The sequence below is a fragment of the Cydia splendana genome, chromosome 27, assembly GCF_910591565.1.
Source record: "Cydia splendana chromosome 27, ilCydSple1.2, whole genome shotgun sequence".
Lineage (NCBI taxonomy): Eukaryota > Metazoa > Arthropoda > Insecta > Lepidoptera > Tortricidae > Cydia > Cydia splendana.
The window spans coordinates 9,656,072-9,680,450 of NC_085986.1; the positions used below are offsets into that span (position 1 = coordinate 9,656,072).

Consider the following 24,379-nt stretch of genomic DNA (forward strand, 5'->3'; position numbering starts at 1 on the left):
ACACATTTATAATATTGTTTTTTAATTTAAGATTTTAAAATAATTAATCGTGTTTTAACTTTTAATTAATTAAACAATGGGATAATTGCGTGAGACCTAGCCTAATAAGTATAATTTGGGCTAGATATCAAATTTTTTCTACTCCTGATCACCGATTAAAAATCATCGTGTATACATATTGTTAGCTTTTGCACCCGGATTTGCTTGCATGCACCCGATAAAACATTAATTTATCGGTAGGTAATCAAAACTTGCTCTTGTTGATTCTTATTCTAATTGTTAAGCCTAGCAAGGCACGGTAATTTGTTAACCTGCGACCGACCGATCTCAAGGGTCCAGTCTGAAAACCAGCGCTAGGCCCTCTGCTTGGAGTGCTTGGCACATGCTGAGATTGGAGCCCATTGCTCAATCATTACCATTACCCTACTTTTCCTACCCTAATTAACCTACTTTTCTAATAATTTGTACATATTTTAGTATTTATGGTTTATATTTTGTACATAGTTCATAAGGTATTTTTTGTGGCAATAAATATTTTTCTGATTCTGATAAAACGATCTCTTCCAGACAACCTTAGGGTAGCGGGAAATGAAGAAATCATATCAAAAGTCAACAGGTACTAAAACAGGAGCTAAAAATAGAGAATAGCTCTCGAGCGTCTTAATTAATTAATAACTTAAGCTGTGCCAATTAAGCTAAATTCACGTACATTATTTGATAATTTAAATTATTTATTTATAATTATAACATCATTGTATCATACATCAGCCAGACGGTGCGTGTTGCTATAAGGAAATTTTAATATTTTACATTATAAATGCGACTTAATTAACATTGTTTTTAGTTGATGTTTTCCTGAACATGCGGGTTATTATTTAACTACAAGACAAGTTACAGTCAAAAATATGTGCAATCCAAGATGGCGGCCATGCATGTCATAAAAGTCGTCATGGATGTCGTATTATAGGTTTTAGGGGGCGCAGATTTCGAAATTGATGACTATTTTGGAATCCAAGATGGCGGCCATGCACTATGTCATAAAAGTCGTCATGGATGTCGTTTTATAGGTTTTAGGGGGCCCCGATTTCAAAAATGATGACCATTTTGGAATTCCTGATGGCGGCCACGCATAATGTCATAAAAGTCGTCATGGATGTCGTTTTATAGGTTTTAGGGGGCGCAGATTTCGAAATTGATGACTATTTTGGAATCCAAGATGGCGGCCATGCACTATGTCATAAAAGTCGTCATGGATGTCGTTTTATAGGTTTCAGGGGGCCCCGATTTCGAAAATGATGACCATTTTAGAATTCCAGATGGCGGCCACGCATAATGTCATAAAAGTCGTCATGGATGTCGTTTTAAAATAGGTCATGGTCATCATTTTCGAAACCTGCACACCTGTTTCAAATAAGGTATAGATGCATCCTAGTAAGTCAACAACATCTATATCTACTATCGAAATGTACTTTTGATAGTAGTAGTACGAAATGTAATCTGAAAGAAATCAAGTAATGCATTCCTGTAATGAGCAATCGACATTGATTCCAATTACTAGTAATTGTAATATTTGAAAAATTTACGCCCAAAAGTCACCTGGTGGAGAAACCTGGAGAAGGCATATTCAGAGGGCCGACCCCAAATGAAATGGGAAGAGGCACGGAGAAAGAAAAATTGATTCCTGATTTCTCAAATGGAATTGTATGTAGGTATGTATGTATGTATTTACTTTATTGTACAATTGTACTTAGTAATTCGGTATTGTTAGATTACAAAGTAATCTGGGAATCGGTAATCAGATTACAAAGTTCGTGGAATCAGGAATCAATTACGAAATGCCCATCGGCCATCGGACTAAGTAGGACTGCATTCAATTGATCTTTTTGGCGAACCGCGAGCTCTCAGTTCGGGGCGAATTAACTACTACGTACTATTTAATATAAAAGTTAAGTCTTTAGTTTTTATTAAATTATTAAAGACCTCTCGACGAATATAGGCCTACTCTGTTTCTCTCCTATGGATGATGGGCCAGAGTCGCGAGTTCGAGTCTCGCCCGAGACAGTGAGTTTTTCCAATGCCTTTATTTTTAAGTGTTGTAGTAAGACGTTTTTGCGTATCGTTACTGGTAAATTTCCAATACGATTTGGAACGACTCCGGTAGCCGTTTAAGAAGTGTAAGCCCCCATTAGCATGAGAGCGTTTTCAACGCGCGTTAAAAAAGCGCTTGAATCTATCCGCACTCTAAATTCGATTTAACGACCAAGGCTTAAAGTCGAAAATCCAACAACGCTTGATAAAAAGCGCCACCGCTGTCGTGTGAATAAATACACATGTATCCATTTGTGTCATTCAAACGCTTTTTTAACGCGCGTTGTAAAAGGGCCCGTGGGGATGGGGGCTAAAGGGCCCTCCACACTACGATGTTGCCACTTTTTAATTTCTACAATTTCTTGTCGGTCTAATTTTTGGCGGAGATTTACGGCGGGATAGGGCCTGGACAAGGATATATAGGGGTGGGATATGTATATCAAATTTATTTTGTGCTTTCAGTGGAATGGTTTTTTGAAGGCTTAAAAAAAAGAACTGAAATTAAGTTATTTTAGTTTTTTTTCTTTTAATTTATAATTTTTATTGTCTTTTTTATTTATTATTTATATATATTTTACTTTTTAGCGATAGGTACTTCATTTAGGTTTTGAGCTAAAATACTAGTTTGTTAGGCTCTCCATTTAGTACTAGTACTAGTGTTGGCGGTGGCCAAACTCGATTATTGAAATTGAAATTGAAAATATTTATTTCAGATGTAACGGGCCACCCGATATTCTAACTTAAACCCCTCTTAAATGCACTCCTTAATCAGAAAATTACCTGTGTCTACAATAAAACTAACTTGGCCATAAGAAAATTGCGATCGTCTAGTTAATGGTAGAACTCCTAAGTTATGTGTAATAATCCAGGTTCTTTTTACATTAGAAGGATTAGTTAGCCTGTTAAAAATACCTAGAACTATTTTATAGAGAAAAGTACATGGAAGAATTTATGTATTTAAATAGATTGCTATGATAATGTAGTGATAAGTAAATGATGGTAGAATTTTATATGATCTCAAAAGTGAGCAAAATTTGTATAAATTAGTTTAGTCAAAGTACACAATATAAAATAAGATATGGATAATAGTTTTTTATATAATTAGGGTAATGTCTCCTACCCACTGGAACCTTGTTATAGGTATATATATCATCTATATCATTTCTCCAGCTGAAGCGTTTGAGTAATTGGAGTTGTCGGACTCAATTTTTATATTCTTAAAAATTGAGTAATGGTTCCTTAGAACATTTATGAGAGGGATTCTATAGCAGTGTCATAACACTTTTGTGAGCACTAGGAATAAGTACTACAAATAAGAAATTTAAATAAGGAACATTTGATCCCTGAAATATTTTTTTGAATTGTGGGATATTTTTATTACAACCACTCCAATCTTTCTCGTCGGGATGAAGACGGCTTCGTATCCTAATTTCATTCTAGCAAAGAATCCTTCAGGATAATCCAAATTGGACCTTTATCATACAGTCATCTTTTAATACTAATCAAATCCACTCTATAGAGTATATTTTTCGTCAAATGGCACGTCCTTAGACTCAAATACCCTCAATTAAAAATAATGTTAAACCGGCCATAGCCTTAATGTAGATATTCAAACTTCCAGACTATAAAATTCCACAGGCATGTAATGAAACCACATTCCAAGTTTAGCGGATCACTACCTGACATTGTGTTACACATAGTCAGTGCCAGAATTTGTCTATCATTCTGAATAAATAATTATCCTTTAATATAAATTGTTAGGAGGAACTATTGATCCTATTACATGCCATTATCAGTAATTATACTGTATACAATCTGCTTTATGTAGATTGAATACTTGATTTTACTCACAACCTTTCAGTGATAGAGACGAAATCCTACCATAACTAAATGGCCTAATATTGAGATATGTGAACTTTATTAAATCACTAAAACTTTACTATATAAAATTAGTATTTCAATAGATACATACTAATCTAATTCTTTTAAGAATAACAAAATTAAATTATAAATCCACCCCTTCTTACTTGTTGATATGGAATTTTACAAACATTCTCAAAGATTAAAGGAATCACTTCAAACTCTTAAAATAGTTATATAATTTGAATAAATTGTATATGTTAAATCAAAATGGTCTAATTGTCAATTTCACTAATCCTGTTATGTAATGGAATGCCAGAAATTAGCCAACTCTAATTTCCCTTTTCGAAAGCTAGCTACGAGAGGAAATAAGTATACATAATTTAAGTATATAAATTTTATAGAAAATACATAATTACATTTTTAATAAACATATTTTGAAATTGACGTTTAATTGTTCTAGAATGTAGATGGAAATTGAGCAAATAGCTCAATAGGTTAATGAAATAATAATTGGTTAGGGATAATGCAGATGTTAAGTAAAAGTTTAATTCTGAAAAATAACCGCTCTGAAATTTACACAAAATTATATACGTTTTATCAAAACGTAATCGCTTTCAATTTCTAAATTACACGCTCTTAATTGTTGAGTTTATCTATAACACCCTAAAATTGGATAAAGATTTACATAATCCGGAAAATACACACAAACACTAATTTCATATATCATTATTATTTTCTTTCTGAAAATTAACACAATAAGGGTCGGTTGCACGAATCTGTCCGTATCGTTAAAGAGTTCTCTACAGTCTTTTTTATGTATGAAAGGTTCCATAGTAAAGTGCCGAGGAGAACAGGCTGACGTTAATCAGTCTGTTAAATGTGATCCGTTACACAGATTTGATTTTGATTTTGATTTTGGTGCTGCCCTTGCATGTGTTATGGGACATACGCAGAGGCAGCACCCGCCAGGGTGTAAGGACTATTGAGAGTTGATATATGGAATCTAAAATGAACTAGGCTATTGTGTGAAAGCGATGGACTATATAAGTACTAAGCTATGGGATAAAAAAACCTGACGCCTGCCTAATAAAACGGTATCCAATTTTATTTCCGGCAGACGGTGACTCGCCCTCACAAGATGGGCCCCCATTATGATGGGCCCATATTATTAGCCTTTAGTCGGACAATACATTATTCATGTTCATATATTTCACTTTTTTTCCATTTCTGTGTGTCCGCTTGCCAGGTGGCAAAGGCCTCCTCCAATCTTCTCCATTCTGGCCTTTCTATGGCCACTCTACCCCAAGTTGTTCCTGCGACCTGTCTTATGTCGTCGTCCCACCTTCTCTTTGGTCTAGTTTTCTTTCTGTTTCCATCTCTTGGGTACCATTGCGTGACTAGTTTGCTCCACTTGTCTTTTCCTCTAACCATGTAACCAGCCCATTTCCATTTCTGTCTTCTTATCTTTCTAGTTATATCCTAAACTTAAGTCTTGTGTCTGATGTTGCTATTTCTTACTTTGTCTGTTCTCTTGATTCCTATCATACTTCTTTCCATCGCATGCTGGCATATGGAAAGTTGCCTGACATGGCTTTTGTTAGAGCCCATGTTTCACTTCCGTATGTTAGTACAGGTAGGACGCATGTGTCTAATAGCTTGCTTTTAGTTGATATGTGTAAGTTTTTGTCCTTCATTATTTCTTTTAGTCCCCAGTATTTTTTCCAGCTGTTCGTTATTCTTCTTTCAACTTCTTTCTTTATACTGTCTTCTGGAGATATCAGTTGCCCAAGATATATGTATTCTTCAGCATAAGAGATTTGAGTCTGGTCCACTGTTACAGGATCCTTGTTGCCATTAGTCATAATTCTTGTTTTTTCAGGGTTTAACTTCAGTCCAGCTCTTTCACTTTCTGATGATAGATCGTTAATCATCTTGTTTAGGTCACCAGATGTTCTCGCGAATAACACAATGTCATCCGCGAATCGCAAATGCGTTAGTGTGCGGCCATGCACCTACTGTTATTCCTAGATCATCCCATTCCATATTTCTGAAGATCATTTCCATTTATATGTACATACATATATTTAAACTATAATCTAAACTACTTTCTAAATTTAAGAAATCCTATAACTTGGCGTATCCAATGACGCGACGAAACATGACATCTGGTCTAAACGGTTTGTAAGTTAGGTATAGGTATTATTGCTCCCACTGCCACTCGCACTTCCATCCCCACTCCCACTCCCAAAATTTCATCTAAACACACAAAATTTCATCTAAGTAAATCGGTCTAATCAAATCTGATGACGTATATTATATACCAATATCGATATCCATAGCAGCGCCACCTACCGGGTCCAATTGGTTTTTCAAACCATCCATGTATACTAAAACCTTCTCCAGAATGTACCAAACATTTTTCTGAAAACCGCATCAAAATCGGTTCAGCCAAACGCGAGATAATCGCAGACAAATATACATACATACAAACATACGAGTTAGGTTTTAGGGGGCGCAGATTTCGAAAATTATGACCATTTGGATTCCACAATGGCGGGCATGCACTATGTCATATAAGTCGTCATGGATGTCGATTTTTAGGTTTTAAGGGGCGCAGATTTCGAAAATGATGACCATTTTGGAATTCAAGATGGCGGCCACGCATAATGTCATAAAAGTCGTCATGGATGTCGTTTTGGGAATGTTTTTTTAATTTTATAAGTATTTTTGACAAACAACATAATGTATTCGGAAATAATCGCTATGAAAAAAAAAATGGTGTCCTCCCCCTAGGTTGATCCCATAGTAAAAGTTGCTCAGTATGACCTGATCAGTTATTTAAGCTTTTTTGAGTTTTCTTGTTATAGTTCTTTTCCTCAAAATCTGAAAAAAATTGTCCGGAAAAAAGACGCAAACTTTCTTTACAAAAATACACCTGCAATATAAAAAAATATAATTTTGCGGTTACCCTCTTAAAAGTTTGAATGCATCCCAGATAGCGGAAGGTGCTGGCCCAAAAATACGGCATTGCGTGAACAAGAGTTTTCCTTTGGCAGGATTGGTCCTTAGGACCCAAGGATGTATTTAAGAAGTGGAGCCACCGAGATTTTTGATGTAAATTTTTAGGGGGAGGGGGGCTCTCAACTTGATCTTGATATCGATATCATTTAAGCTACTAGGCCAATTTTGGTATCGTTTTCGTATAAATCGGGGATACCGAATTCATTTATGATATCATAATGACGCTATTCCGAAGTAAAAACACATAAAATATGAAAAAAATACTATTTTTTTATTCCTCTTCACGCTTAAACCGCTAAACCAATTTAGTTAAAATTTGGTACAGAGATAGTTTGAGTCCCAGGAAATAACATAGCATACTTTTAATCTCAAAAATCATCCCTTAAGGGTGTGAAAAGGGAGGTGGAAATTTGTATGGGGATTCAATAACCGCGGAATCGTTTTGATCAAATTCGGTATAGAGATATTTTGAGTCCCGGAAAAGAACATAGGATAGTTTTTATTAAAAAAAAATCTGTTAAAAGTGAAAAGGAAGGTGTGAGGTTTTATGGGGAATCAATAACTGCTGAACCGATTTAGATGAAATTTATGTCTACATCTTTGATTTAGTTGAAAATGATACTAAACTTGACATAGAACCTAAACTTAAAAAAATATTAACCTCAGACGTCGCCGACGCTTAAAACCAGCCTCCCCCCCCCCACCTGCATCAAAAATCTGGGTGGCTCCACTTCTTAAATACATTTTAGGAACACAAACATTAATTCTGCCTAAGAAAATCTTTTGTTCAGTGAACGCCGTAGTTGACCTTTTTATGGCCTGAGCACACTCGACTAAGAGTAAATAATAAATAAAACATCATGTATTCTTTCTTAACTATATAATATAGTCTGTCATAAAATTTTGTCAGTAAAAGGCGCAAAATTCAAATTTTCTATGGGAGGATGACCATTCACGCCTACATTTTTTAAATTTGCAGCTTTTTCTACGACGGAAATGGCTTGACAGACTATAATTAACAGGAAGAAATTACAGAGGAATCTCGCAAATGAACGGAAATGGTTTAAAGCATTCGCAGTCGTTGAGTTGACCGTTTATCCAGAAGACACAGCCGCATTGTTCGAGTCCTCTTGCGTTGTTAGGCTCCCCTGGCCCCCATCCGTCGAACCCTGCTGCGGCCAGCGAGTCACCTGTTAATGAAACGCTCGACATTCAGTGGATCATCTTTTAAAGAGGTGTGTTTTTCTACAATTTAAAATGTTACGTACAAGGACGTGCAGAGTCACACTAGGTAGTAGCTAAATATTTGCGGCGTTTGGTTTGGAGACCTTGAGGCCGTGGGGACCTAGCGCGCGTCGCCTCTATGAGGAGCTGTCAAAGCGACTCATAGAGGCTTCTGGTGACCATAGAGGGTTGGCTGGCCAATATTTTGCCCAAAGGATCCATTGCATTGCCATCCAGCGGGGCAATGCGGCCAGCCTTCTGGGCACTACGACTTAGGTAAATTTATTTATTTATAAGACTTAGTGTTTCTATTATGTTATGAAAATGTTATTCGGATTCTAATAAACAACTATTTAGCTATAATTACAATATCAGTCTCAGAGTCAGACATAGTGCACAGTCCACAGACGCCCGACGAATGAGCGACGGGCACTCGTTCATCTGATCTGATCTAAACATCCCTAGAGCATATGCCCTAGAATCCTAGTTCTTGTGGGCTGCATTTAATTCTTGCTCGTTGATATTCGACCGGCGTAAACGCTGAAAACGAACTTTTGTTTAAATACACTAAAAGATCAAGAATGAATGGTCTACTGTGGTTCTAGCTCTTTGTTTGTTTGGTCTAAAGTGTCTAAACGATGAAGGACACATAACTCAGAAGGCACAATGCTTAAAATATTTCGTTTTGCTTAGCACCACACTCCATACGCTCACGCTAGATTACATTAAGAAGTTTACAAGTTTTTCTTACCGTTTATAGTCACCCAGCCCTCTCCACGTATTTCTTTATAGCCAATTATAGCATAAGTGCGATCATAAGCACCAACAACCTTATAATAATACTTGTCGTAAATTTCACGGAGTGCTTCAGATTCGGTGGCGCTGTTGATGATAGCCAGGTCTGCCCCCTCGTCGCGACACGTGGCCCGCGCGGCGTCCCAGGCCTTCGTGACCCAGTGGAACTTGTAGCAGTCGCCGGTCTGCGGCGCCCGCTCGTATCCTGAAACAATCACAATAGTCATGGTCTCAGCAAAGTCATGGTATTTTAAATATATTAAGAACGGGTCGCTCACGTATTTGATTCGAAAAACACTCGATATATATGTTTCACTCCGTACCGAGAAGTGCCATCAGGAGCTTGCGTAAAGTCTATGGTCACCAGAGGCGTTCCCCAGGGATCAATTCTGGGCCCTATTTTTTTATTTTACTGTACAGCGCATGACTTATCAATAATCTCTACAGACGTTTAGTCGGTCCTTAACTTAATTAACAAATTCGGTCTAATGTTTTTTTAGTATGGCGTGGTGAATAGCATAAACAAAATAAATATGATGGACAGGAAGTAGCAGATGTTCTAAAAAATTCTGGAAACATTCATGAGAAAATTCTCATGCATGTTTACTACAGCCTCGAACGTGACATCATACTGGGAAAGTTGAAGGCAAGCGCGCTAGAGGAAGAGCCCCTGCAAGATGGTCGGATTCCATAAAACAAGCATGTGGTTCCAGGCAGAGGGCAGCCCACATAGCCCTTGTTCGCGGTAAATGGAGGTACATGGTGTTGGTCACGATCCTCAGTCATGAGGGAACGAGGAAGAAGAAGATTACCACTTAGAAACTTCCCGTTAATTAGGGATTATTACTCAATTTCCTTTACTGCTGACGACAGTTTTATTAACATTTACCTACGTAACTTATTGGCGTTTATTTCATATATGTCAAAGAAATGGAAACTAACTGTAAAAGGGTCTAGCGGAAAAAAATAAAGAGAACATTTCATGAGAACTTTGCAATTCGACCATCACAATATATTATGAATACATAGAAAATATTCATATCTCAGGATTAAATTTATTATCTAATGACAAATAAACGCTCTTACCAGGATTTGAACCCGGGACCTGTTTCGTATGCAGGGTTACTAACGTCTAGGCTAGAGTCTAGACTAAACTATCGTTAATATACACATAAATGGCATCAAAATACGAATAAAAGGCACCATAACTGACTGACTGACTAACTGACTGTACATATGTCTTGGCTTCTATAACAAAATTTTAGATATAAGTTAGTTATTTATTATAGAAGTTAGACCAAGAAAAGTCTGCAGCGATTTTGATAGCCCACGCAGTGCAAGTGTTATTTACCTACACGTAATGATATCATAGAAGTTTGACGTTTAAAATGACACTAGCACTGCGTGGGCTATCAAAATAGCTGCAGACTTTTCTCGGTCTGACTTTAGTTTAGTATGTATTTGTATTGTATTATTTAGGTACCTCTGTGTATATAAATAAATGTTTTTTTATCAAATTAAATTAATATAGTATAATTAATATAGGTACTATAATAACTTATTTGATTAATATAGAACTTACCGTTTTCACCGCAAACAGCGATTCTCTGTGGTTCGTCTGTAAAATAAAAAATATACTTATTTTATTTCACTGTGGCTGATCAATTACTTGTAACTTATGTTCATTAAGATTGTGCCCAATTTTCTCATAGGCCAATCAAATTAGATCCAAAAAAAGCGTTTTGAGGAATTAATTCCCAGCAAGCTAGAAATCGTTTTAATACCTTCATTAGGTCCTAAATTCGTATAATCCGAGTTTGCTCCATCCCAGGAGGTGTGGATAAATTTTGGGGGCCTTGGAGATACATTTTACCTTGGATTGATAAAACCACTCGATGTAGAAGGGACCCACCATCAATTACAATGTCACTACCAGCAAGGTTGTTGTGGATCAGTCAGACACCACCACCAGTAGTGCATGAAAAAAAATTTCGAATAACACGATTATACAAATAAAATTCAAAGCGGCCATTTTTTACAATCTTTGACTACAAACTCATATTAAGGTATCTTTCGGATCCTCTAGATGTCAATTTCTATCATGATTACAGCAAATTTTCCGTCGGACGTACCGTTTTTAGGGTTCCGTAGCCACATGGCAAAAAACGGAACCCTTATGGATTCGTCATGTCTGTCTGTCTGTCCGTCCGTATGTCACAGCCACTTTTTTCTGAAACTATAAGAACTATACTGTTGAAACTTGGTAAGTAGATGTATTCTGTGAACCGCATTAAGATTTTCACACAAAAATAGAAAAAAAAAGCGGGCCAAGTGCGCTCGTGTTTCTAGGGTTCCGTACATAAGTCCGACTCACGCCTGGCTGCACATTTCTAATAGGTTTTCCTGTCATCTATAGGTAAAGAACTATTTTGTGTATTTTTTTTTTTTTAATTTTAGACCCAGTAGTTTCGGAGATAAAGGGGGGGGGTGGTCATTTTTTGGCTATTTTCTTAAATAACTTCGAACATATGTATTTTAAAATTATAAAAAAAAACATGTACATCTTTGGGTCACAAATTTACATATGTGTACCAAATTTCAACTTAATTGCCCATATAACCATTCCAGTCGCAGAATCACAAAGTGGTAACTAAATGTCAGATGTGTCGTAACAGAGTCCACACAATGTGTCTAGAATTGTTTCGAAACAAAGTGTCGTCGCCGTGTCTACACTTTTCCGTAACAAGGTGTCGACACATTTGTGTGGACTTTGCGTGCGGTTTGCGACTAAATCTGACAGCAAATTTGTGACAGCAAATGTCAATATAAAATACCTCTTGAAAACCAAGGTTTGTCAAACTACTATTAGTGTCTCGTGTGCTCGTAATTCTAGTAAGTCATCATGGGCAATGCAAATGATAATAATCGACCGAAACCATATAAACACCCAACACCCAGGGCCGGATTAACCCTAAGTCAAAGTAGGCAACTGCCTAGGGGCCCCGCCTCGGCTTGGGGGCCCCGCCTCGGCTAGGGGGCCCTGGCGGCTCAGCGCGCACCAAATAAAATTTTGTTCCATAGGCTCAAAATTCATGAGTAAATTTTTTATTCTTATAATAATGAATAACAAATTATTGTTTCTTTTTCATTCTTTAAATTAATGAAATACTGTAATAAAATTGAAGCAATACGTAAAAGTTTACGAGGCGCATTCTGCGTAGGTACCTGTTGTAAAGTTGTAATTTAAGGTTTTCAGGGAAAATGGTTCGAAAAAAATTTCGAACAACCAACAACTTTTGGGTTATTTCGACTCAGAATCACGAGGACTAGATTGATTAAAACAAAGAAAAAGAAAGAGACGAAAGTGTTCCCAGTTTTTCAAAGGAATGCGCGACCTTCAGCCTCAATTTACCATTAGTTTATTGTGTTCCACATCTCCTCTACTTCAGCTTAGCCTTTGGCGTCGCTGCGCCAAGCTCGGTCTGCGGTCTCACTTTTTAATACAAAGGACATTGGTTCGTGTCTGTGCTGAACTATTTATTCTGAAGCCTGATGAAGCACGGCTTTGACTGCATGAAAGCTCGCCTCATGCACTCCGGACTTTTAGAACCAGATGAAGATCGATACCGATCGAGCCTTTTAACACGGTTTCACAATTTGCGATATTGTCAAAAAATTTCGCGCTCGCTGCGCTCGCGTTTATTTTTGCTTCTTTAATTGACCCTGTATCTACATGTTAGCTTGACTGGTGAATTAATAGAGGTACCTAGACCATGAAAAGTCTACAATGATTTTGATAGCATACGCAGTGCAAGTGTTATTTATACGTCATAATTTCGTAGAAGTTTTGACGTTTAAAATAACACTTGCACTGCGATTGCTATCAATATTGTTACAGGCTTATCTTGGTCTAACTCTAGTAAATTAAGTAATTTTAATATATGGAAATTCTTTATTATTAGGTTGATTCTAATCATGTGGCTCGGCGTTTGGTCTTATGGTCGGACAATGGCTGTTCAGCCTCTCAAAATATTAACTATTGAGAAAATCAACTTTGCGGCACTAGTTGAGCTTAGCTTTTAGCCTCGCTTAAAATTGGCTATTAGAGGTAGATAAGAAAGTGACGCTGAAGCTCTCATCTTTGGTATTCCACTGGGAATTGGCCTTAAGCCTAAAGGGCCTCTCCCCACACTTGACGCGACGCGGAATCGGCAAAAACCGATAGGAAAAAGCTTTATGTCCACGCAATAAGCGCGAAACAGACATCGTTCGATTTGGATCGGCTCGGCCGACGCCTGAAGATTGAAATTAAAAACGCAAACTTTTTTTCCCTGTACTGAATGTGCTGTGTGCAGAATTTACTGTAGGGGGCCCCGAGCTTCGCACTGCCTAGGGGCCCCGACATGCTTAATCCGGCCCTGCCAACACCCGTCAACCTTTTACAGAAAAGTTTTTAAAGAAATTCAATAAGCTACTTAGGTCAGGCAACGAATGCTCCAAAAGTTGTAGAGGGAAATGCTCGGAACACAATTTTTGACTCCGTAACTCGGTTTGACAAGTTAGGAGGTGAACATATCAAAAGTCCCCGGCCGTAGCCCTTGAGCGGGGTGAAGAGAGGGGGCTTTGAAGGTCCCATTTTCCCGTTTTTCGATTATATCTCGGAAACTATGCATCTCAGCGACATGGCCACTTATACAAAATGAAAGTTAATTTAATTTGTTACAAGTTTATTCAGTCAATTTTTTTGATATGTTAAATGGTTTTTGAGATATCCGCTCTTGAAAGTTTATTTAGGGCTCTCAATTTTATCTTGATATATCTATATCAGTGAAGGTGCTAGGCCGTGTTTGGTATCGTTTTCGTATAAATCTGGGGTGCTGAATCCATTTAAGATATCACATTGACACTATTCCACAAAATAAAAATAATTCTTTTTAGGGTTCCGAACCTCAAAAGGAAAAAACGGAACCCTTATAGGATCACTCGTGCGTCTGTATGTATGTCCGTCTGAATACACAAAATAGTTCTTTACCTATAGATGACAGGAAAACCTATTAGAAATGTGCAGTCAAGCGCGAGTCGGACTTAATGTACGGAACCCTTAATACGCGAGTCCGACTCGCACTTGGCCGGTTTTTTTGAAACTCTTCTTGGCGCTTAACCGCTGAACCGATTTCGTTGAAATTTGGTATAGAAATAGTTTGCGTCCCGGAACAGGACATAGGATAGATCATGGTCTAATAAAACATGGTCTTCCATTCCCAGAGTGACACGCGATTACGTCACAATAACATTGCCACTTTATTTCAACATAACATGTTACATGGGTACATTATACCTATGGTTAATAAGTTAAAATATTTCTTTATAATTTTATAATTTTCATTTATCCCTTCGAGTGGCATTGTCCTCCTCGAGGTCTCTACGGTAAGTGGCAGAGGCCGCGAGACGGACAGACATAACAAGCCGGTTGAGTGGCGCAGCCATTTTGGAAAAATATACGTCAAGTGGCGGGGCCTCAACGGGTGATCATCGCGAATTTGGCGCGTGTTAGAAATATAACCGTTTCCCAAAAAAAATCTATGAATGATATATACAAACTATATATCACTGAATTCAGCATAAAATGGGTTATTTGATTGTATACCAATGAATTCGATTCTATTTATGTGAATTATGCTAGACTTGTTCTAATCTCATATTACCAATTTTTTTCTACTTTCATGTAAAAATACGTATAGTTACGAAATAAAACAATTGATTGTAGAAAAAGCAGTCTTTATGACAAAACAATACATTTAACACGATTCACACAGTTTATTTCACTTTTTATCAGCGCGTATTCCGTTTGAATGTTCGCGGCTCGACGACGGTTGGCGCGTAATGGGCGAGGTGGGGCAGGAACATCACGTCATTTCTAACAAACTTTGTTTTACGCGGGAATTCGACCGTTTTCGAATACCATCCTTGTTTATTGACGAATGTATCTTGCAAGAGTGAGCAAGCAAGGCATAGTTTTAACGGTTTTATTTTAGGCGCGAAATGCAGCGTCGCACAGAGGCCGCGAGACGGTCTCTGCCAATTACGGGCTTGTTATGACCGAACCTTCTCGCGGCCTCTGCCACGCCGAGGCATATTTAAAAAAATGGCCGCGCCATTTGTCCTACCGTTCAACCGGAGGTGCTGCCACCCGAAGGGATAAATGTATTTTAGCTTAAATTTTACAATAACACGTCATTTTTAATTACTCGTTAGCAATATCTTCCGATTCACGAAAAAAATTTCAGACTTTCGGGTAATTCTGTTTATACTACTGGCAACACAGGATAGCGCTGAGGACATTTGACAATTCGGATCTAGATAACTTCATGCCCTGACCGTCATCCTTGTCGAACGCGTGTTAATTGTTATTTCCTTCTCGCTCAGTGTCAGCAGTCGCAGAGTTTTCCAAACTTTTCACGTCGTAAGCTTGGTAATTAATGTTTTGTTACGAAAATGGTTGGCTGTTCTATTCGGAACTGTAAGAGTAGGAGTAAAAAGGGCAGTATAATCAGATTTTATACGTTTCCGAATAATGAATCCGTAGCCAATGAATGGCTTCGCTATTGTGGACTGAAAACAATATGTAAAAATGGTATGTATACGTAATTATCGACAATAATTACTATTAATGATAAAATTTTATGTTCTATGTTTGCTTGTTAACGCAAGCAGCCCCCCTGAGAAATTAAAACGAAAATTGCTTAAAGTGTCGAACACCGTTTATTGATTAACTGTGAATTAGTTTTTCAAACGTCTGTCTTGTATAGATAAATAAAGTTTAATTTAATACATTAGATTTGTTTTATTTTACTATGTTTCTACATGAATAACTTAAAATTAATGCCGTTAAAATAATTTTCACCGTTGGTTAAAATTCTCCCACATTTCAAAGTTTGAGAACCTGTAAACAGCATGATGACGTAGGCGCGTGTCAGTTAGGTCATACGCGAATCTCAGAATGGAGTACCAGGCGGAGTATATTATTATACCATGGGATAGATCTTATAACCAAAATCATCTTTTGAAGGTGTGAAAAGTGGCGTGGAAATTTGTACGGGAAATCAATAACCGCTGAACCGATTTATATGAAATTTGGGATGGTCTACATCTTTGATTTAGTTAAAAATGATGAAAAAACATGACTTCAAACCTAAACTTAAACAGTATTAACTTCAAGAAGTCAATTCTGAATTCCCCCCTACACCTCATTTCACACCTTTAAAGGATGATTTTTGAGATAACTTATTATATCCTGTCTCGGGACTCAAAATATATGTGTACCAAATTTAAACTAAAACTGTTCAGCAGTTTAAGCGTGAAGAGGAGTTTAAAAGAAAGTATTTTAATAAGTTTATATGTTTTTACTTCGGAATGGTGTCAATGTGATACCTTAACTAAATTTGGTACTGCGAATTTATACGAAAACGATACCAAAGATGGCCTCGTAGCTTTACTGTTGTAGAAGTCAAAATAAAATTGAGAGCCCTAAATTCTTATTACTTGGCCAAACTTGTGTAGAAGGAAAAGGTAAAATAAAAGTCTTCGGCAGGAATATAAGACACAAATATATATTTTTTTGCGTTACTATTTCATTCATCAAATATAAACATACCTTGATTATACTATTCTAGTGAGATCCTCATAGATAAACAAAAACATTTACTTAAAAAATTACAAGGTCGAAATGTCACGGAACTTGTGAGAGTAATATGTGAAAAATAAAAACTTTTATGACAAAAAAAACCTGGACACAATTTAAGAATCACCCAATTGCGTCGAGGAATCATCTGTATTTTTGCTTGTTTCATTACCTCCTCGCTTCTTTTTTGTCCTTTGTATTCTGTAGCAATTTGTTAGATCTGAAAATAAAGATAACTTGCGTCGTCACGGATGTCGATTTATAGGTTTTAGGGAGTGCAGAATTTGAAAACGATGATCATTTTATAATCCAAGATGGCGGCTACGTATTTTGTCATAAAAGTGGAATCCAAAATAGTCATCATTTTCGAAATCTGCGCCCACTAAAACCTATAAAACGATATCCACGACGACTTTTATGACATAGTGCATTGCCGCCATTTTGAAATTGAAAATGTTATCATTTTCGAAATCTGCGCCCCTAAAACCTATAAAACGACATCCATGACGACTTTTATGACATAGTGCATGGCCGCCATCTTGGAATCCAAAATAGTCATCATTTTCGAAATCTGCGCCCCCTAAAACCTATAAAACGATATCCATGACGACTTTTATGACATAGTGCATTGCCGCCATTTTTAAATTGAAAATGTTATCATTTTCGAAATCTGCGCCCCCCAAAACCTATAAAACGACACCCATGACGACTTTTATGACATAGTGCATGGCCGCCATTTTGGATTCCAAAATGGTCATCATTTTCGAAAGCGGGGCCCCCTAAAACCTATAAAACGACATACATGACGACTTTTATGACATAGTGCATTTTGGATTTCAAAATGGTCATCATTTTCTAAATCGGGGCCCCCTAAAACCTATAAAACGACATCCATGACGACTTTTATGACATAGTGCATGGCCGCCATCTTGGAATCCAAAATGGTCATCATTTTCGAAATCTGCGCCCCCTAAAACCTATAAAACGACACCCATGACGACTTTTATGGCATAGTGCATGGCCGCCATTTTGGATTCCAAAATGGTCATCATTTTCAAAATTGGGGCCCCCTAAAACGTATAAAACGACATCCATGACGACTTTTATGACACAGTGCATGGCCGCCATTTCGGATTCCAAAATGGTCATTATTTTCGAAATCGACACCCATCTCGACTTTTATGACAAAGTGTTTTGCTACCATCTGCATGCAAGACATTTCTATTATTTTTACGTACAAAAATGGCCCCCTGTCAACTTTCAATCGAGATTTAATCGATAATTTATTCGATGAATATTCAGATTAATTCAATTTCAATCTATGTTAGGTCGACTAAAGTAATCGCGATTAAAATTTGAGAATTAACTTTTTTTATTCCATTAATTAGTCGAATAAACAGTTAATCGATTAATGCCCATCTCTGACCACGGCATTTTTACACTTTGAGAATATCTGAAAACAAATCAACACAAGGAGCCATTTTGCAAATCCAGTAACATACCAGTAACTTTGTTATTACTTTTGACAGCGCGTGTCATGTGTCAACACAGAGTCGACACAAAGTCGAAACATTGCAACTACTTTGTGACTGCAATATTTCTCAGCCTTAAACCATATTTTTACATCATAGTTAACAAGTTTCGTAGTATGTAAAGCGTTATTTCTGTTATTTAAGTATAGTATACGCATCGAAGTACTAAAAATGCTTCAAATAATATAGTTATGAACACAGGCACTGAGAAGTAAACAATTTCATTTCCGGCTAAACTAAAACAATGTGGTGGCGCGTTGATTATATTACACTTAGTTTATCAAATCACTCGAGCATTTTAATTCCCCATAATAATTTAAGTCCTATTGTAATATAAATGCAAACAATATATAATTACGTCTTGTAATCCGTTTTAGAGATGGCGTATTAATGTCACTTATTTTTATTTAAGTATTTTTCCATCTGACAGTTTCCATTTGACAGGAACAAAATGAACGAATGAACGAATGATTTTGGCATAAAGTAGTCGCAAACCCGAAACAATGTGTGCACACGGCGACCACACTTTATGTCACTTTGTGTCATGTGTCGACCCTTCCCCATTTCTGGTAACTGTGTCGACACGGCGACGACTCTGCGACTGGAATTGTGACCGAAACAGACGGTGTCGACACAAGATGTGTCAACACCGCGTCGTAACGGCGACTGGAAATGGTTGTATGGGTGGTCCAGTAGTTTCCGAGAAAATAGGCTATGACAGACGGACAGATAGACAGACGCACGAGTGATCCTATAAGGGTTCCGTTTTTTTTCCTTTTGAGGTACGGAACCCTAAAAACAATAAATTTTGGGCGTTCCCCATACTTAGAACTGAAACTCAATTTTTTTTTTCATCAAACCCATACGTATGGGGTATCTATGAATAGGTCTTCAAAAATGATATTCAGGTTTCTAATATCATTTTTTTCTAAACTGAATAGTTTGCGCGAGAGATACTTCCAAAGTGGTAAAATCCTCCAATAAAGTAAAATCTTCCAATGTGTGTCCCCCCCCCCCCCCCTGTAACTTCTAAAATAAGAGAATAATAAAACTAAAAAAAATATATGATGTACATTACCATGCAAACTTCCACCAAAAATTGGTTTAAACGAGATCTAGTAAGTAGTTTTTTTTTAATACGTCATAAATCGTAAACCGCAATTTTATTATGTTACTTGCTGCTACGGAACCCTTCATAGGCGAGGCCGACTCGCACTTGGCCGCTTTTTTGAACTACAAGCAAAAAACTGATGAATAAGAGCAAAATTTTTTCCCCAACTCCTGGAATGGAACAATCTCGGATTACGCTAATTTAGAACCAATGAAGGTATTACGCTGATTTCCAGCTTGCTGGGAATTAATTCCTGGAAAACATCTAATTTGATTTGCCTATCAAATAAATGTCAAAAAATTATTGACGATTTCATGAAACCTTTTCAAAACTTATAGTTTTAAGTACAAAATTTTGCGTAAGTAGGTATCTTCCAACAGTTCCAACACGCAGGAGGTGTACTTGTGCAAGTTACGCAAGTAAATCGCTTCGTGTGTGGCTACTTGGCTAGCTTTCTAACCTCTTGGAGTTGTAGTGGTAATCTCCGACGGCGAAACGCAAGGCCCGTAGTACAGAATATACCAGTCCTGGAAGGGGGTGGAGGGATGCTTGCACTTGTACTCGCAGATGCTGTGGTACGTGGCGTGGTCGTTGGCGCAATATTCGAAGTCCGGTTTGCAGCCGCACGGTGCACGTGGGCTTGCTACCGCTAAACTTAACAGAGTCACTGAAATGCAAGGAAAAGTTTTAAAGAATTTTTCTACTCGTCGACTGTAATGGTTGAATTAAGATTTCGTATACCAAACTGTAATTGTGCGTATGTATGGGCTCCCAACTCAACTATAATATTCATAATCAAACGCTGTAGTCAACTACAATGAAGTTGACCAATCACGTGGCGCCACGGTCCAGCGGAAAAGACACCGACGCGCTACTATTTCAATGAGTAATATTCATATATTACCTATGCACGCGTTGTAGTTTTGTACTATCTCAGTAGTACAAAATAAGTGAGCTACTTAACTAATTTTCTGTTCTCTGAAGACTTAGTAATTCCAGTGCGTTTCGCCAGCATCGCGCCTATCAGCGTCAACTATCGCCAAGGTCGTATCAAAACCATAACTAATTCCTAAATAAAGCTTGACAAAATTGCTTCTTATCACTATAATAAAGACTTTCGTACTTTTTGGAAACATACTAATAAGCTTAACAGTAGACCTGGACTGCCTGTGAGTATTGACAACACTACTGAGCCAAAGGACATTGCTAACATGTTTAAGGAGCATTTTTCTGTAAAATCACCACTGACCTTGAGTGGGGGGGTGCCAGGGGCTGGAACTGTCATGGCCGGGGCTTGTGTTACCATTACCAAATTCTCTGCGGCCAGGGTGGCTCGGGTCATTAAGGATATGAAGAGAGGAAAGTCCCCGGGCCATGATGGTTTGAGCATCGAGCATCTCCAGCATGCAGGGCCTCATTTGCCAAGGTTACTTGCAATGCTTTTTTCATTTTGTTTGACTCACTCGTTTGTTCCAAGTGAAATGATAAGAACAGTTGTTGTACCTATTATTAAAAATAAAGCTGGAGATGTGTCATCTTTAAATAATTATAGGCCAATTTCACTAGCCACTGTTATGTCTAAAGTGTTTGACAGTTTGCTTAATGCAGAGCTTGATAACTACCTGCAATTACACAGTGCTCAGTTTGAGTTCAGGTCTGGTCTGTCCACGGAGAGTGCAATAGTTTGCTTGAAGGAAACTGTTCTTAGATACTATACTAGTAGAAAAACCCCTGTATTTGCGTGCTATCTTGATTTATCCAAAGCCTTTGATTTAGTAAATTATGAGATTTTATGAAAAAATCTTTATGATGCAAAGGTACCTAAAGAAATAATACATGTTTTTAGATATTGGTACTCTAGTCAAATTAATGTTGTTAAGTGGGGCGATGCAATGTCTGATGAATATGGCCTTGACTGTGGGGTGAGACAGGGGGGGTTAAGTTCCCCTAAATTGTTTAACATATATATAAATGCACTTATCGAGAGGCTCAGCAGCATGCATGTTGGTTGTCGCATACAAGACACTAGTTTCAATAACATTAGCTATGCGGACGATATGGTGCTGCTGAGCCCCTCGGTAGGAGGGCTTAGGAAACTGCTGAGTGTATGTGAGCATTATGCTGCTAGTCATGGCCTTACATGGTACAGTTATACTTATATAACTGTACCAAAAGTGAATTTATGATTTTTAAGCCTAGTAATAAATGTTCAGATGACTTTCCCCCAGTATTGCTTAATGGCGTGCCTTTAAAACGGGTGTCTGTATTTAAGTAGGTACCTAGGACATGTAGTGTGTGATAACATGAGGGATGACGAGGATATAAAAAGGGAGCGTAGGGCGTTGGCGACTAGAGCGAATATGCTGGCACATAGATTTAGGCGCTGCACCGCGCCGGTAAAGATAACCTTGTTTCGAGCCTTTTGCACGACTTTCTATGCATGTGCACTATGGACCAGCTATACGCATAGGTCGCTAAACGACCTACGCATCCAATACAACAATGCCTTCAGGGCACTGTTGCGGCTGCCTCGCTGGTGCAGCACGTCCGGGATGTTCGCGGATGCGCGCGTGAACGGGTTCCCGGCCATCATGCGCGCGCGCTGCGCGGCTGCACTGCGGCGCCTGCGGGACAGTCGCAACAGTCTCCTGACTGTTATAGCGGACAGGATGGACAGTCAGCTTCTTGCGCACTGGGCCAGGGTACACTCGGTGGTGGCTACATACACATGAGTGTATGTAGTTATTACCGGTGTATGTGCCTGGCTCCTGTCAAACACTATTTATAGTACCTAGTTCATATTATTAGTGTTCCGTACAAAACTTTGTTTTTAAGTTAAATTTAGTTTGTAGTTAGTTAGTTTTTTTTTGGTGTAAGTGTATGGACTCAAGGTCTGAAATAAATGTTTTTTATTTTATTTATTTATTTAAATAAGAGTCGGCACCGCGGACTACAATCAATGGCTACGACCAAAAAGTGGGGCCGAGAAACAAGCCAAACTACAGATTGAGAATGAATGAAGTGCTTAAGAGGGAGTGAGTGGAGAATTTTTAAAATGGCTGCAGATCTCTGACATCACTAGGTACTGTAAGAGTAAAAACACCAGAGCACCACTTTATAACAATATAATATTTATTAGGGAATCACAAATATGAGAGTATAGGTCTGAAAATAATATGCGACGACGCTCTCGCGCAGAACCAATCTAAGATGGACGACCACCTCTACTGATGTGACATTTCGGTTATGGTAGTGATGTAAAACACCGCTAAATGTCGATTCAGCCGTTTACCACTAATAGTAGATTGTGCTCTCGACGATGGTACTGCTTTTTGTAGGGATTTTGACAATACCTTTGATAATACATTAGTTGCCTTCTTTACAAGTGAAATCTTGAGCGTTGCGAGGGTTTCAAGGCACGAGGGCTAAACAAATTTTGCCACCAAGTGAACATTTTTCACCACACCAACGCAAGGAAAATACTGACTGTAAAATATCAAACAAAATCCAACCAAATCAAATCAAAATATCATTCATCATTTAAAAACCAATACTACCAAACAACATAAGGAAACTCAAAATTTGCATTTGATTACTTTGCCACACATGCAGATTAAATGCAACTTCCTCATCAGTTTTTGAACAATCAAGAGAGCCTTTATCAGCTGGTGAACTTTACTTTTTATGGTTCCGTACCCAAAGGGTAAAACGGGACCCTATTACTAAGACTCCGCTGTCTGTCCGTCCGTCCGTCCGTCCGTCTATCACCAGGCTGTATGCTGTATCTCACGAACCGTGATAGCTAGACAGTTGAAATTTACACAGATGGTGTATTTCTGTTGCCGCTATAACAACAAATACTAAAAACAGAATAAAATAAAGATTTAAGTGGGGCTCCCATACAACAAACGTGATTTTTGACCGAAGTTAAGCAACGTCGGGCGGGGTCGGTACTTGGATGGGTGACCGTTTTTATAGATAATAGTACGGAACCCTTCGTGTGCGAGTCCGACTCGCACTTGGCCGGTTTTTAACCAAGTTGCCAATCGAACTGACGTATTTTATTGTTCTGAAAGTGAATTTGTAAAAGTTACATTGTTTGTGTTGTGTTATTCTTAGTTAGTACTTATAGTATATACCTAGTTATAATAATTATCTCTTAATGTTAATAGCCTGCATACCTACACTATCACATTGGAAAACTGTAAAGATAGCTGTAAAATTTAGTAAATAAATAAACAAATAAAAATGTCGTAGAGGAGTTCCATTCTGGTCTTCCTGAGCTGTTCCATAAGCATAATTTGTACTTACTAATACTAAGCACCAATATTGTTTTCATGTCCACCTCGACGCTGCCACTGATTAATTGATTAAATACTATTAGTCTTGTATAATGGAAATTTGTGTGTCTAATTGTTTCGTACATTCAAGCTCATTACCATCCTAATTGCAGCCTAATTGAGTATAAGTATGCAAAAAACCCGGCCAAGTGCGAGTCAGACTCGCGCACGACGGAATCCGTACCATTACGCAAAAAACGGCAAAAAATCACGTTTGTTGTACGAGAGCCCCACTTAAATATTTATTTTGTTCTGTTTTTAGTATTTGTTATTATAGCTGCAACAGAAATACATCATACCTTTGTGAAAATTTGAACTGCATAGCTATCACGTATCACGGTTCATGCCTGGTGACAGACAGACGGATAGTGGAGTCTTAGTAATAGGGTCCCGTTTTTACCCTTTGGATACGGAACCCTAAAAATCAACAACTTTAAAATTATCTTCACAATACGACCGCTACATATATTATGTACAATCCAATGAAATCAAATCAATATACAGGTAGGTACCGATGATGTCAATCAATCTGCAGACAAGAAGGAACGGGAGAAAGTGACATCTGTGGCGGTTCCTGTATCTAACTTAGGTTTGCTTTAAGAAATCTTTCGTGTGATATGATTTGTAATCAGTCTTGTCGAGTAAAGACTGAGAGTTAAATAGGTTTCGAAAGGTTTTGCCCTTGTCATCCACGATTGAAGGACGATATTGCTAATGTTATAAC

General features: G+C 37.8%; 1 protein-coding gene across 1 annotated transcript; it reads right to left on the reverse strand.

The window, feature by feature from the left end:
• Positions 1-7,843: 7,843 nt before the first annotated feature.
• On the reverse strand, positions 7,844-24,283 carry LOC134803888 (hemolymph lipopolysaccharide-binding protein-like). The gene is made up of 5 exons (XM_063776711.1): positions 23,627-24,283; positions 19,776-19,982; positions 10,574-10,609; positions 8,948-9,196; positions 7,844-8,162 (listed from the first exon to the last, which is right to left on the reverse strand). The coding sequence occupies exons 1-5, from the start codon at positions 23,739-23,741 to the stop codon at positions 8,002-8,004; spliced, it is 768 nt and encodes a 255-aa protein (XP_063632781.1). The 5' UTR covers positions 23,742-24,283; the 3' UTR covers positions 7,844-8,001.
• Between the last annotated feature and the right edge of the window lie 96 nt (positions 24,284-24,379).

Excerpts from the sequence above, each read along its gene's own strand:
- LOC134803888 (XM_063776711.1), bottom strand. The coding sequence starts at position 23,741 with ATGTACGAAACAATTAGACACACAAATTTCCATTATACAAGACTAATA. Across the intron at positions 10,610-19,775 it reads TACCACTACAACTCCAAGAG|ACGAACCACAGAGAATCGCT; the intron begins GTTAGAAAGCTA and ends TTTATTTTACAG. Across the intron at positions 8,163-8,947 it reads GGGCTGGGTGACTATAAACG|GTGACTCGCTGGCCGCAGCA; the intron begins GTAAGAAAAACT and ends TTTCATTAACAG.